This window comes from Pangasianodon hypophthalmus, chromosome 20, assembly GCF_027358585.1.
Source record: "Pangasianodon hypophthalmus isolate fPanHyp1 chromosome 20, fPanHyp1.pri, whole genome shotgun sequence".
Taxonomy (NCBI): domain Eukaryota; kingdom Metazoa; phylum Chordata; class Actinopteri; order Siluriformes; family Pangasiidae; genus Pangasianodon; species Pangasianodon hypophthalmus.
Window position 1 is genome coordinate 8,559,320 of NC_069729.1, and position 16,618 is coordinate 8,575,937.

General features: G+C 40.7%; 1 protein-coding gene across 1 annotated transcript; it reads left to right on the forward strand.

Annotated features, from left to right (window-relative positions):
• Positions 1-1,120: 1,120 nt before the first annotated feature.
• chia.1 (chitinase, acidic.1) lies at positions 1,121-5,661 on the forward strand. Its single transcript, XM_026935229.3, has 12 exons — positions 1,121-1,184; positions 1,529-1,592; positions 1,707-1,730; positions 3,055-3,259; positions 3,439-3,495; positions 3,646-3,811; positions 3,938-4,062; positions 4,157-4,280; positions 4,373-4,555; positions 4,677-4,793; positions 4,891-5,017; positions 5,176-5,661. Exons 2-12 carry the CDS (start codon positions 1,568-1,570, stop codon positions 5,382-5,384), a joined length of 1,362 nt encoding a protein of 453 aa, XP_026791030.1. The 5' UTR covers positions 1,121-1,184; positions 1,529-1,567; the 3' UTR covers positions 5,385-5,661.
• Positions 5,662-16,618: the final 10,957 nt, after the last annotated feature.

Consider the following 16,618-nt stretch of genomic DNA (forward strand, 5'->3'; position numbering starts at 1 on the left):
TTATTAATATTATTGTGACATACTAGAATGGCTGGTAGAATTTTACTGATTTGCATATATAGAGTGGTACAGTGTTTATCTGTTGATGCCTCACAGCTCCAGAATCCTGTCTAACTATTGTCTATTGTTCTGTCTAACTTTAGTTACTGTGTGGAATTTTATATGTTCTTCTTGTGTGTATGTCTAATAGGTTGAATGTCTCTTCTAAATTGCCGCTAGGTATGCATGTGCATGCATTAATGTCCCTTTGTGTGTGTGTGTGTGTGTGTATGTGTGTGTGTGTGTGATGCCCTATGGAATATTGGCTGCCTGTCCAGTTTGTACTTTTTCTAGATTGACTGCGACCTTCAAATGAATAAATGGCTATGGACAATGAATGGATGAATAACTACAATTGGATGTTTTAAATAAATGGTATTTGCCTCACTCTCTCTTGTAAATAAAATAAATGCACAGCAGGTGTCACAGCCTCGAATTACAACAGAATTTCACCTAACCCATTGCAACAGAATTTCACCTAACCCATTGGATCTCTAGCTTAATTGCTGCCTTTGAAAATGTTCTTTTAGGTTTATACCACTTTATACCCAGTTACTGGCCCCTATGGTCAATCAGACTAGTTAAAGCTATATTATTCATCCCAGCCTCATTTATTTTTCAGTGATCTTACAGCTAAGTAAGTAAACAAATCAGATTTGCTTATCAATGCTGTAAGCCCCATATGAACATAATGTGAAATGAATTTGCAGTAATTACTCAGTTATTTGCACTAATTCGCAAATGTTTCAAAATTGACTATTAATATCCTGTATTATATTATTTGAGCAAATAAAGACATTTTGAATGAGATTTCTGTGCTCTGTTTTTCAGGCTGAAACACACATAGAGGGCAGCAAACTCTCTACAAGAAGTTGATGATATGAGTTTATGCTATTTACAGGCCCTGGCATTCAGGTGGCTCGGTGGTAATAAATAAATGCAGAAATGATAATTTAAGCAAGCTTACCGTAAAATGTGGTAAAGTAGTGTACCATAAATCAGTAAATTATCAGCTCATTTCCTTCTTCCTGATTAGACTTTTAAACACTTATCACCTGCACTTTGGTACCCATTAATAAGACCTAAGTATAAATGAGCTTGAACATGTTCAACTTTCTTCAGAGGATTCTCTTGGAATGTGACAGGTAAATATATTAATAATGACTGTTAATTGAGTACATGTTTTAGATTTAGAGAAGGATTTTGCATTAGTTGTTCACAAACACGCATGTGTATTTGTCAGGGTAAATGACTGTAGTCAGGAATGCAAGTAATGGCTATTACTGGTTAAACATATACCATGAGCATATAAAAGTGGGTACGATATATCAGTAGGTTTGTCTTAATTTTACTAAACTTTAACTGCATACTGAAAAGGAAAATTATCTACTTTAATGTTAATTTTATCCTGATAGTTTTACTTTATTTTGTTAATACTTAGATATTTTTATTATTATATATACTGATTGTTCAATAATCATGTCTCTAGGTGGATTTCTAAAATAATCTGAATTGAGTCAGCACCACCATGTTCAAATTAACTCTCATAGCAGGTATATAATTATGACATCTAAATATATTTCTTAAATACTCATATATTTTTAGACTAGCTGTTCTTACCATATTTTACTCACATGTTAACATGCTAACTCTCTTCTTTTACATAGGACTGCTACTTTCTCTTCAACTTGGTAATTATGTCTATGTATTTATGTTCAAATTTTCAAATTTCATTTCAAATTTCATTGGTATTGGTGCTTAGGTTAAAGTTAACACTTGCATTTATTCATCAAAGTTGTGTAGAAATGAGCACAGATTTATGGTATGAACAGATCTATGTCTTATACAACAAAATGAGAGGAAATAATGAATCAGCTTCATCTGTGTGGAATCATGCCCCTGCCTACAAATCCCTACATGCCCCAGTTTATACACATATATCTAATGCATGAAACATACCCTAATTTATAAGGTGGTGTGACAGTCAGCCAATAAACAGAAAGCATTTGGCAGGCTAACCAGATCTGAGAAAAGTCTTCCAAAATGGAGATGGGAAAATATATTTCAATTAGTCTGAGTTACAGGTGCTTTTGTCCAAGGTTGCTATAGATAAAAAGACAATTATGGATGTGTGCTCTGTTTTTATAAAGCAGCCCATGCGAATTCCATTTATAACTAGGTTTTTGTTGATTTTGTTAATAATTTATTTATAAAACATAGGTAAGCCAGGTTTCCATCCAGAACAAACAAACAAATCCTTATTTCATATAAATAAAATAATAAAAGACGAATTAAACACAAATTATTTATCAAGGGTGAAAAATACTTGAATAATTGTACTTCATTACTCTACTTAAGTAGGCCTACTATTTGTTTTTGTAAGATTTTTACTTTACTTAATTATTGAAATTGAATGTACCCTTACTAAAGTAAATTTAGTAAAAAGTAAGCAACATACTTTTTCCTCCTTAAATTTTCATTTTGACCCCCTAATTTTTTTCTTGCCACATTAAACATTATTAAACATTTATTAAACATCAGCTAACCAGCAGGCTAAATTCTAAAGCCCATTTCCTATATTTTAAAATGAGGTTCCTGCATGTTCCTGCAGTTATCCATATTATTTGCTTATTATTAATTATAATAATGTTCTACTTTCTATACTTGCTATTATTATTTGTGATATAGTTTTTGATTATTTAACTGCAAATCAAGCATTTTTCAGGTTGTTAAATTTGTACATTCAAATTTACACACACTCCAACTGGACATGACTTTGGTTGTACTGATAGGCCAGAGAGGCCAGAGATGAAACTGATGAATAAGGAAATTGTCACTGGAATTTGTATACAGTCCTTTCATGATCAGATTTATCCATATGCAACCAATGAATATGGGCCATTGAATCTGTGCAATCATGTGTGAATAAGATTTCTTAGACGGTGTGCTTAATGCATTCTTGATGTGATTTAAGGTTACAAAGACTGTTACAGAAAATAACTGTTCCTCTCACAGCCTATTCTACAAAGCTGGTGTGCTACTTCAGTAACTGGTCCCAGTACAGGCCAGGCAGTGGCCGTTTCACTCCTGAGAATGTTGATCCCTTCCTCTGCACACATGTCATCTATGCACTGGCAACCATCAGCCCAGACAATCAGCTTACTACTATGGAATGGAATGATCAGGACATGTACAAGAAACTGAACAGCCTGAAAAATGTGTAAGTGAGACTAAACATCGTAGTAGAGTCATTATTAATATTTCTTTAATAGGCTAATCATAATTGGAATTAATCAGATTGTATGCTTTATGCAACAGAGAGCAATGACATGTAATAAAACTGCTGGTATATATTATTAATGTAATACATTTGTTATTTGCTATATCTTTCCTTTGCAGAAACCCTTATTTGAAGACACTGCTGTCAGTTGGAGGCTTGTACAATGGCATCAACCCGTAAGTACCCTAGTGAAATGACAACCAGCCAGCACTCACAGTTTTTCAAAAATGTTGAGTGTTAACATGCTTAAACAATTGGAACAGTTTTTGTTTGGACAGTCACAATAATTTTTAAGAAATAAACAGAGATCGCCTGTTCTGACGCAGGTATATTAATATGGTGGCCACTCCAGAAAATCGTAGTACCTTCATCCGTTCTGCTCTGGTTTTCCTCCGGGATCATGATTTTGATGGCCTAGACCTGGCCTGGGAGTTCCCTGGACAGAATGGTAGTTCTGCTGAGGACAAGCAGAGGTTTGCTGCACTGATAAAGGTGAGCAGACTATATATGGAGCTGAATGATTACTGATAGATCTAAAATACAGCGCATGGAATTGTCAGTTTCATGTGCTTGCCATGAATTGATGCCATTTGTATTGTTAAACCTTGCATTCTGCAGGAGCTGAAGCAAGCCATTAAACAGGAAGCCATAGACAACAGGAAGACCCAGCTGCTGCTTTCAATCAAAGCAGGAGCGCTTAGGCCCACCATTGATGCAGCTTATGAAGTCCCTGAAATAACAAGGTACTCCAGAGATACCTGAGACCTCTTCAGTGGCTTAGGAAAACATAGGTTGCATATTATAAAAGGTTGTTCATTATATTTTTTGTTCTTGCAGTGAAGTAGACTTTCTCAGCATCATGACTTATGACTACCATGGTTCATGGGAGAAGGTTACAGGTCACAACAGTCCTCTTTTCAAGAGTTCTCTAGATCAAGGAACACACACCGAACACAATATTGTAAGAGCAAATCTTATGATCCACTTTTAAGGTAAAAAATAAAACAGTTAAAATATGACTTCTTGTTTTGGGTCTCTACTCATTTTGTTCAGGATGCTACTGTGTCTTACTGGATAAGCAAAGGGGCTCCAGCTGAAAAGCTGCTTCTGGGTTTCCCCACATATGGACGCACTTTCCGCCTTACCACCTCCTCAACAGGCCTCGGTGCACCAGCCAATGGCCCAGGTGATGGTGGCCCTTACACACGTGATCCTGGCTTTTGGTCTTTTTATGAGGTGACTGAGTATGGGTTCTTTATTTAAGCTTAACTCTATTTTTAAAGTAATTCAGTGAAAAATCTATAAGCATATTGAGGAAATTATTAAAAAAATAATGGTGAAGGTTTTTGATCCATAGATCTGTACTTTTGCACCGGGGGCCAAGGTAGAATGGATCACTGAGCAGAGCGTTCCATATGCCACTAACGGAGTAGCATGGGTGGGCTATGACAACCAAGAAAGCTTTGCTGCCAAGGTAAATGAAACTATTTGAAACAAAAAAATTCCACAAATTACTTTCCATAATTTGTATTTATGTGTTATACTCTCTTTGTTTAATTATTATCTTTTAGGTTCAGTATCTCACATCCATGAACCTAGGTGGGGCATCAGTATGGACCCTTGACCTGGATGACTTTGGAGGATATTTCTGCGCACAGGGAGACTACCCTCTTGTTAACCACCTACGCAACTCTCTGGGTAAAATGCTAGCTCAGTATACAGGTTTCATAGCTAAGTTTAATTTGACTATATGTTTTTAGTTTATCGACTAAAGTCAAAAGAGCAAAATTGAAATCAGTTTAAGAAGTGTTTTTGCCATTCTTAATCTGTTACATAACAATGTAAAACTCTTACAGGTTTCCCTCCCAAGCCAACCACCACTCAGCCTCCAACCACTACCCCAGACCCTATTGCCTCCTTTTGTGCTGGAAAACCTGATGGTTTGTACCCAAACCCTGCTGATGTCAACACTTACTTCCAGTGCTTCCGTGGAAACACCTACTTGCACCGGTGCCAACCAGGCCTGGTCTATGTTGATGCCTGCAAATGCTGCAACTGGCCATAAGAAGCCAGAAAATATATGTAAAAAAAATATTCAATAAAATCAAAGCCATACTCCACACAATATTTACCATGTCTTTCAGTTTATATACTGTACATTTGATCAGTTGTTAACACTGTTGACTATCACTTATCAGTGTTAAGATGAAACTTTTGTGTGGGCAGTCACAAATACAAACTACAGAACTCTTGTTTCTGGTTTAATATCACATGCTACAGACAAAAAGTCAGTCTCTAGTTTAATTGAATTTGTTTAATTTCACACGCAAGTTGTAAATTTTATCAAATAAAAGAATAGAGAAAGAATTAAAAATACTTTTTTAAAAAAATAAAATAACTGAAAAAGATTATTTGTACTTGATTTGTCCTGCGTGATTTATGGTATTTTGTGACATTACTTCCTAAATAACATGCTATTTTTTAAAGCAACATTGTGTTGTGTAGCTGCATTTCACAGCTTAAAACAGCAAAAGGCAACATCATAAAAACAATAAAAAGTAATACCAATATTAAAAAAAAATGACATAAAACACAGAAAAGAAAAAAATAGCATATACAAATGTATGCATCTATATAAGTACTAATATTTATCATATATTATATAACATATACTGTATATATATATATACAGTCAGGTCCATAAGTATTTGGACAGTGAAACAGTTTTTTGTACTTTTGCCTTTGTACACCACCACAGTGGATATGAAATGAAGCAATCAATATGTGATTGAAGTGTAGACTTTCAGCTTTAATTCAAGGGTTTTAAAAAAAATATTGCATGAACTATTTAGGAATTGTAGCCATTGTCAGACACTGAAAACTAGAACATATAGTGGTGCCACCAAGCCATAAAGAGACACAGGTGAGAGTGATTAGTGAGGCATGTGACTTGGTCATGTGATATGCTGAGGCTGATGGGTATCAGTGGCGGTTCTAGCTTACTTGGTGCCCTAGGTGAAATCAAACATGACACCCCCACCAATCCCCAAGAGGAAAATCAGGATGCAACAACATTACATATGTTGACATTCTTTTATTGCAGAACTATATACTAAAGAATATATATTATATACTTAAATAAATAAAGAATAAATGAAAATACAAATACAATAAATACTGAATCTTGAATCTACAATTTAGCCCTCCTGGTCTTCATTGATGCAAAGTCATCAATGACTTCATCATACAATACCTGTCCAGCAACCACATGGTTGATACTAATGATTGCAAGACCACTGAGCTGATCCTGTGTCATGGTGGACATCAGGTATGTCTGGATGAGCTTAATCTTAGAAACGCTCCTCTCTGCTCCAGCTACTGTTATTGGAAGGTTGGCAGCAACTCTAAGGGCAGTCCATAAGTTTGGAGAAATTTCTGAGAGCTCCATATCATGAATGAATACCAGTAGCTCAAGTGCTGTCATACTTTTAGATGGCAAATCAGGCATGTTCTTTAACACCTGTGCAAGCTCTTTTCCATCTATCTCTGATTGTCCTCCATGTGTGGCAAGTGACTAATTACAGTGCACTAATGACATACAAACCACACCTTTATCTTTGTCCCGTTTCTCATCATCCTCCTTTCTCTTTTTCTAAAATTGAAATCTTGATGGCTTTGATTTCTCTTTGGCTTTTCTTTCTCAGATGCATTTACTCTCATTCACAGTTTCTCTTTTCATCATGTCACACACATGCTTGTAAACTTCACCCATCCCATTCTGCCCCATCAATCAACAGTCAAGACTAAACCATTCCACATTTGTGGTGTACAGCGTGTCAGTCTCTCGTTGTCATTTATAAATGTTTTACAGTAATCCAAGGAAATTGCAACTGTACGTTACTGGTTGTTCATCAGGAGTAGGGAAGCATTTTAATTTTGTGATTTCACTTAGATATTTTTTTTTTTTGTATGGCGCTATTAAAATATCATCCCTCCCCTATTTGAGGCTTCTAGCAGGTGACTTTTTGTAAGCAGACAGACAGCAGCAGAGGTGTGAGGGGTGGCAGAAAGGGGAGGTGTACCACATGGAGCCTCTCAGGCCCAATCCTGTGAGAAACTGCCTCAAATGAACTATAAAGGAGTGAAGAGCATGTCTGAATGCTGCATGCTGAGGCGGCGCATCATGTTGCCCCTGAGCGCGTTGATGGGTACTGTAGTTCTGTGTCCTATTTTGCTACCATGACAGAACCCTTTGTTGCAATGGGCCCCTGCATAAGCATTACTTTTGGATCCAAAAGTAGGTTGCCTTTCCAAATAAAGCATTGGCATGGGCATGCTTATGCCTCCAGCCAAATCACAGCCATGACGTTAGGCTAGTATGCAATTTACAAGTGTAGTCCACACCTTCTTGTCAGTTAGTGAAGTGTGGTTCTTTGGCTGGCACTGGAAACTGAACAGTTTACTAGGGGTAAGTGATTAGCAAAGATGAATATTCCAGTTATGGCTGGTATCACTATAGTTATACTGTGGGAGTCTCACACCAGACAACCCCATACACCCACAACAAATTTTGAGACCACAGACCTACTGATCTACTGTAATGTACACTCACTAGCCAGTTCATTAGGAGCCACTGTATATCTGTTCATTCTTGCAGTTATCTAATCACCCTATCATGAAGCAGGAGCTCAGTGCATAAAACCATGTAGGTAGGCACAGATCTTCAAACATCAGAATAGGGGAAAAAAGTAATCTCAGTGAGTTTGACTGTGACATAGTTGTTGATACCAGACAGGCTGAAACTGCTGAACTTCACACCAACAGTCTCAAAAATTTACACCGAATGGTGTAAAAAACAAAAAACACCCGGTGAGCAGTAGTTCTGTGAGTGAAAATAACTTGTTAATGAGAGAGGTCAGAAGAGAATGGACAGACTGGTTCGAGCTGACATGAAGGCTATCTCTGGTAACTAAAATGACCACTCTTTACAACAGTTGTGAGTATAAAACCATCTCTGTCTGATAAGTGATACATTTGTTCATTTTGTGTGCAGTTCTAATAGGAACTACTATTCTATTTTTTTTATTAATCTCAGCACCCATCGTCTATCTAAACTTTAACATCAGTACTGCATTTTACAGTAACCACATCAACATGCACATAAGGTCTTAAGCTACAATACTAAATCAAATCATGGAATTTCTTTAGTGCAAGATAACTATCTTAATATTGAATTTTTTTCCTGTTTTCCATGTACCTGTAATTTCACTCTGTAAATTTCACCTGTAATTTTGGCTGATCGTGAAGTGTAGGTCCACCTTCTGTCACCGGTAGCTAACTGCTAACTTGCTAACTAGTCAATGACTATAAATATTGGCTGCCAATTTCAGTTTACATCAAGTTATAGCTACTAGCTAGGGACATGACAGTGCTTACTATTTATGAAAGGGCTTAATTTTATAGCAAGATTTCTTGGACACAATCTGAAAAATATTCACTGACTTTCAGATGAATTGTAACAAAATATGTTCAGCTGTATAGCCTAATAATGTCAATTATGCAGGCAGTTGTGGTCTTACTTGCCAGATAGTGATATTTCGGTTAATACACGCTAAATAAATAATATTAACTATGTGTTTTCAGATCGGAAAAAAGCAGGTAAGCCAACTTAGTAGCAAGACAGGCCAGGTCACCAGGATTTCTCCCAAATCTCCTGATATCCAATCCGAGTCTGCTTCTGATTCTGGGTAAAGAGGAAAGGCATGCTGGGTGGTTGATTGATGAAGATTAATCAGGATTAATTATACTCCTGGTAGAGGTTGGGATGAATTAGGTTGAAAGGGGCAGGGATGGGATGAATAGGGGATACAGGGTTGGATGAATGAGGGAAGGTGTTGAGAGGAGTGATGAGGGGTGGGATGTGTGAGGGATGGATGGGATGTATAAGGGAGGAAATTGGGAGGAATAGGGGAAAGGGGTTGGGATGAAGTGGATGGAGAAAGACAATGATGCTGGCATTGTTTAGAAAAAGAAGTTGCTATCCTGGGAGAGAGTGCATCTGCAAAGCTTCAGAGAGAGAGAGACAGAGCATAATTATATAATTTTATGTAATTTTATTTCTTTTATTATTCCTAAGGGTGTATATATAGTTATAGTTTTAACTTTTCTTTCTTCCTTCCTTTTCTTTCTTCCTGCACTTTAACTGTCTGTGAGCTGCTGTGATAAGTGAATTTCCCCACTGTGGGATCAATAAAGTTTATCTTATCTTATCTTATCTTATCTTATCTGTGTTACCTCTCAGAGAGAGAGAGAGCACCTGTGAAGCTTCAGATAGAGTTTCTGCAACAGAGACAGTGTCTGAAATCCTTTAGTGAAAGCGAGAATCTGCAATCATTCAGACAGAGCATCTGTGATCCTTCAGAGAGAGCATCTGTGATCCTTTAAAGAGAGGATATGTGATCCTTCAGAGATTAAGAATCAGCTATAGAGAAAAAGAGCTTCTGTGATCCTTCAGATAGTGATCACATACACATTATACACTGTAATGTTTCATAGAAGGGAGGTTCTGACAGTAGGGGCTGCAAGCATTAAGAGACAGGAAGGAATAATTGTGCTATGAAACAATTTTTTTCTGTTTGAGATTTGTTGGTGGTTCTTTCGTCCGATTTTTGGAAGGTGTGCTGTATTTTTTTTTTCTCAAATCTTAGTTGACAAGTCATTGATCTGAACACAGAAGTCTCTTTGTACTTTGTCCTTTGTACTTTCTGGAGTGGTTCAGTTGGAAGTGCAGGGAGAGTGTGAATGGAAGAGGAAGCATGGTATTTTGAGAGCATGGTTGACTGACTAGCACTGCAGTCTTTCCTGAACCCTATGCAAGGCACTTCAAAGGGGGACAGCCCATGGCAGCCAATTGTAGGGTCATTCCAAAGTGAAGTAATGAAACGGACTTACTTTAAGAGCCCCTTCAAAACAGTTGTTTTTGAAGATTATTTGAACTATGTCTACGCTGAATGGAAAAAACTGTGTGTGTGTGTGTGTGTGTGTATATATATATATATATATATATATATATATATATATATATATATATGCAGATGTAGGTTACCTCAGGCAACAGGCCATAGCTCATGCATTTCCTCTGCAAATTCTGAAAATTTTTGAATTTTGCAAATTCAAAATAAGTGCAGAATAACAGCAGCTCCTAAATTGAACTGTTGGCAACCTGGGAAGTTTTTATCAGTTATTAGGCCCTTTGTTCATAATTGAACTGTAATTCTTATTATACTTTACAAAAATGCCAGTGCTTGTGCAACAATAAATACAGACTTGTTTGGTTTTGTAAAATTATGTTTTCCAAATTTGCTATAAAAAATAAAGTGCTTTCAAAATTTGTATTAATTTCAAACCCTATAGGGGAAAGTGGACTCATAAGAGTTCTCACTGTGAAGGGACTGGGAAGAGCAGTATAGCTGTGTATGGCAGACGGTAACACAGTGCTATATGATAATATTAAGTAGAGAAATCGGCAAATGAAGACAGTTGGAAAGTTCATGTGTGGATTTCCAAGGTAAGTGGGAAAACATAGTACAAACAGAAGTGTTTGCAGTTGGCACAGTCAGCACAAAGCCCAGTCATGCGGAAACTCTGTCACTAGTAGAGAAAGAAAGAGATGGGAATTTATAGGGAGTTAACTGAGAAAAAAGTGGATCTTCAGGTGTGGGCTTTCTCCCAAACCTCAGTTATTTCATAACATCATTAAAACCCACTCAGACGTGCTGTTTTAGGAAAATAGTCAACAATGGAACAGGGTGTTCTGACCTGACTCAAAACAGAGGGCCATTACCACCTTGCAGTTGATTATATTCTTATAACAGCATATCCCAAAGTTTTTTATTGCTGTATTTTTAAAAAACACATCTTAAGTTTTATTTTTATAGCTACAGTATATTTAATGTTGCAGAACACTCACGAAACAAGTTAGTTCCTATCATACTTAGCTATAAACAGTAATTACCTCGAAGTTATTAAGACAAAATAAACAGCAGATTATCAGGAACAGCTTTACCTCTGACTATTGCAATGCACATATTTTTTAAGGTGGCTGGTGACATACGGCAAGGAATATGATATATGTGTGTGTGTTTGTGTGTATATACACTCACCGTCCACTTTAATAGAAACACCTATACACCTGCTCAGTTATCCAATCAACCAATCATGTGGCAGCAGCATAGTGCATAAAATCATGCAGATACAGGTCAAGGGTTTCAGTTAATGTTCACATCAAACATCAGAATGGGGAAAACTGTGATCTCTGTGACTTTAACCGTGGCATGGTTTTGGTGCCAGATGGGCTGGTTTGAATATTTCAGAAACTGCTGATCTCTTGGGATTTTCACAGTAATTATCTATACTATATATTATATATACTATACTATATAAGCCTATACCCTCATACGGCATGCAACAATGTATAACCCTATACTGTATAAGCCTATACCCTCATATGGCATGCAACAATGTATAATCCTATACTGTGTAAGCCTATACCCTCATCTCATATGTTGTGCAATGATGTATAGTCATATACTGTATAAGCCTATACCTTCATACGGCATGCAATAATGTATAATCCAAGTGCACTGAGTTCACTGTTGTGTGCAACCCCAGTGCCGGTCCTGGATAAAATTGGGGAGGGTTGCATCAGGAAGGATATCCGGTGTAAAAAAGAGTTCCAAATCAAATATGCAGACCAGTGATCCACTTTGGCAACCCCTAAAGAAGAACAACAGCATAAACTTAAAACACTGTCATACACATTACTAATTACCTCAAACCTTTATAGAAAATGCTATTATATTTCCTTTTCCCTCACAAACACACATTTACCTATCACATTCATATAAAATGTGTATGAAGACAGAACACTGGGTGTGAGGCACGAGTACACACTGTATGGGACACCAGTCTACCATCCACCATGCACACACACACATTCACATCTAGGGGCGATTTATCTTAGCCAATCCACCCATTTGCATGTTTTTGGGAGGCGGAAGGAAACCTATGCAAATGCAGGGAGAACAAGTTCAGAAACTCAGACAGTTCAGAAACTCAGACACTTATTCAGACAGTAACCTGAACTCAGGATCGAACCATGGACCCTGGAGCTGTGAAATGCCACCATGTGAAGCACCCTTGTTTAAACTGTGCCTTTAAAATAACACAAAACAACATAGCAAATATTATTTATGGAGCAGAGCAATCTAACAAATCAATTTACAAATCAAATCACAAATCAAATCAACAATTTGTGCACTTTTATATTACACTTTTAAATTATATTATATTAAGTACTCTCACATTTACTAGTTTTACTTTTACATTAAAACACAAAAAAAATTTATAATCAAACAAAATGTTCCCACATTTGCATGTTTCATAAATATATATAAATAAATCTTTTGTAATAATGCGTATGTTCCTGTGAGAGGTTTGTTTTTGAATTATTGTTAGTGATAAAGTTTGCCTTGAACGTAACAAATGACATGAATAACAACAGAAAACAAACAAATAGATATATACCAACAACCAGCGTAGTGGACATGGTTTGGGGAAAACTACTGTAATGAATCGCCGGAGGCGGGTTGTGTAGGATCCATTAGCAGTTTTAATAGTAGATAATCCAAAACAGCAGGCAGAAAACGTAGTCGAGAAACAGGTAGTAAAGTCTGATAAACCAGGAAGTCAAGCAGCGAGGCAAACAAATCCAAAAAACACAAGGTAAAGGCAGAAAACCGTAAACGTGAACAGGGTCATGCACAAAAGACAACAAAACACTAAGGCAGAGAGAAAAGGTTTGGTAATGTCCCGAAAACAATACTTCGCGTCCTAGTGTTTAAATGTCTGAAAAACCCCGGAAGTGTTCCTCGTGGGTGGCATCAAAACTCGGGCGAAGGCTCCCTCTGGCAGGCAGGTGCTGGTGGTGAAGCTACAGAGCCCCCCTCTAGGAACACCTCCAGTGTTCTACGAAGTGGACAGCCCCGGGGCCGAGGAGCTGGCCAGTTGGGGTGGAGGCGATGGAAATCCTCCACCAAGGAGGGGTCGAAGATGTCGTCCGCATTTACCCAGGATCGCTCCTCTGGGCTGTACCCCTCCCAGTCCACCAGATACTGTAGGCGGTTACCATGGCGTCGAGAGTTGAGGAGTGAGCTCACCCTATAAGCTGGGGACCTGTCAATGTCGAGTGGTGGCGGTGGTTCATTCTCCGTGGTTGTGTCGTCCTGGCGGGGGGAGTTGGAGGCAGTAAGTCACTGGGTTCACTTGGTGGACCATACGGAAAGGACCAATGAATCGTGGACTCAGCTTGCGGCAGGGTAGCCTCAGTCTTAGGTTTTGTGTGATAACCAGACCCTCTGACCCACCTGGAATCTGGGATGTGGGCATCTATGACGGTCCACCTGTGTTCTTTGACGTCGTATGGCACGTTGCAGGCGGACTTGGGCGCTTTCCCAGACCTCCTGGCTACGGCGGGCCCAGTCGTCTATGGCAGGTACGTTGGAGGGTTCTCCTGACCAAGGGAACAGAGGTGGTTGATACCCCAGAATGCACTGGAATGGTGTGAGTCCCATGGATGAGTGGGTGAGGGAGTTCTGGGCATACTCTGCCCACGGGAGAAACTCACTCCAGTGCTGCTGTTCACGACTACAGTAGGAGCGGAGGTACCTGCCGATCTCCTGGTTCAAACGCTCGGGCTGTCCATTAGACTGAGGGTGGTATCCAGAACTGAGGCTTACATTGACCCCTAGGTGGGTGCAGAAACTCTCCAGACTCTAGACGTGAATTGTGGGCCCCGGTCGGACACAATGTCCTCAGGAAGGCCGTAGGTGCGGAAAATGTGGTGAAACAGTGTTGTAGCCATCTCCATGGCTGTGGGTAGGCCTTTGAGGGGGACCAGTTGGCATGCCTTAGAGAACCTGTCAATGGCTACTAGGATCATGGTGTACCCTGCAGAACTAGGGAGGTCAGTAACAAAGTCTATAGCCATGTGGGACCAGGGTCGCTTGGGAATGGGCAGAGGTTCTAACAGGCCCATCGGGAGCTGGCGGCTGGTTCAAGACTGTGCACAGGAGCTGCAGGTCCCCACGTACTCCTCCACGTCCTGGGCCAGTGCGGGCCACCAAAAGCGATTGCTGATCAGGGCTGTGGTGCACCGGATACCGGGGTGGCTGGAGCTGGGCGTCTCGTGCACCCACCGCATTATTCTCGGACGAAGAGGGGCAGGCACGAAGAGCTTGGTGGGTGGACAAGCTGGTGGTGGAGGTTCGTTGGCCTGGGCCCGCTTGATCTCCTCTATGATGTCCCATCAGATAGGTGCAAGTACTATGGCGGGCGGTAGTATTGGCTCCAGGCTGCTGGGCGCATTTATTGGGTTGTGTCGACAGGATAGTGCATCGGCCTTGCCATTCTTGGTGCCTGGTCGATATGTGACAGTGAACCGGAACCGGATAAAGAACAGTGCCCATCGAGCTTGTCTTGGGTTTAGTCTCTTTGCGTTACACAGATATTCCAGGTTACGATGGTCGGTCAGTACTATGAACGGGTGACATGCTCCCTCCAACCAATGCCGCCATTCTACCAATACTTCCTTGATAGATAGGAGCTCCTGATTGCCGACATCATAGTTAGCTTCAGCTGAGGTTAGCGTCCACCTCGACGATGAAGGGCAAGCTGGGGTCTGGGTGCCTCAAGATCGGCGCTGTGGTGAAGCTAGTCTTTAGCTGGGTGAATGCGGATCGGGCCTGTTCCGTCCAGTGTAGATGCCGTGGTTTACCGCAGGAGTGACGTCACTGGATTAGCGTAAAAGTTTGCGAACCCCAGGAACCGCTGCAATTCTTTGACTGTGGTAGGTTCGGGCCAGTCCGCGACTGCCTTTACTTTGCCGGCATCCATCTCCACCCCCTTCTTAGAGATGACGTAGCGGTGGAGCACATCCCTGAAGATCTCGTTTATGAATGATTGAAACACTGCTGGGGCACTGGTTAATCCATAAGGCATCACTAGATACTCATAGTGCCCCCTGGTGGTGTGAAACGCCGTCTTCCACTCATCCCTCTCCTTGATCCTTACTAGATTGTACGCGCTGTGCAGGTCCAGCTTAGTGAATATCCGAGCCTCCCTGGGTTGCTGTAAGGCTGCTGGTACCAGTGGGAGAGGGTAGGGGGATTGGACTGTCAACGCATTCAGTCCCCTGTAGTCGATGCATGGCCGCAGACCCCCACCTTTCTTTTCAACGAAGAAGAATCCCGCCACTGCTGGAGAAGTGGAGGGTCGGATGTAGCCCGTGGCTAGGGCTTCCTTGACGTATTCCTCCATAGCCTTGGTCTCGGGAAGAGAGAGAGGGTAAACTTTATTCTTGGGTGGCATGGCATGGCAGCAGCTAGATCGCGCAGTCCCACGGGTGGTGGGGGGGTAGCTGCCTGGCTCTTTCTTTACTGAACACTTCTCGTAGATCCTGGTATTTGCGCCGTATTGAGATGTTCTCTGATGTGTTGGGACTTTCGATGGAGGTCGAGAGACATGGCTATGACTGGACCTTGCGGAGGCAATGGTTCTGGCAGTAGGGTGACCAGCTCATCTGTTCTCCCACCTTCCAGGACATGATGGGGTTATGAAGTTGCAGCCAGGGGAAGCCCAGGATGATGGGGTTTGAAGAAGTGGAGATGACATAAAATGTAGTTTCCTCAAAGTGCAGTGATCCCACTTGTAGGGTGAGCGGACGGGTCTGATGAGTGATGAGGCCTCCCCCGATGGGACGGTTCACATGGCAGCATGGGGAGGTGAAGGTACTCTGCAAGGTGTTGGTCGATGAGGTTGACGGCCGCCCTGGAGTCCACTAGTGCTGGAACCACAATAGTACCCTGAGTGTGGTGCAAAGTCACTTTCAGTGTCATGCAGGTGGCCGGCGCCCCCACAGTAGAAACATAGATTACGGCGAGCCCGACGTTGACGTTCCTCCAGGGACACTCTGGTGCCGCCCAGGTGCATAGGCTCCGGCCCCTCCTCCCGTGGTCTGCTGTAGTCCTCCCGAACCCGAGGTTCATAGCGAGGGCGATACGTGCGGCGTTGCTGGCGGAGGAGGTTATCCAGACGAATGGCCGTGGTGATATACTCAGACAGCATGACGTCCGTGCTGCGGCAGACCATCTCCGCCTGTAAAGCCGGACACAGTCCCTCCCTAAACACTGCTAGCAGTGCGGGGTCATTCCACCCACACTGGGCCGCTAGGGTACGGAACTT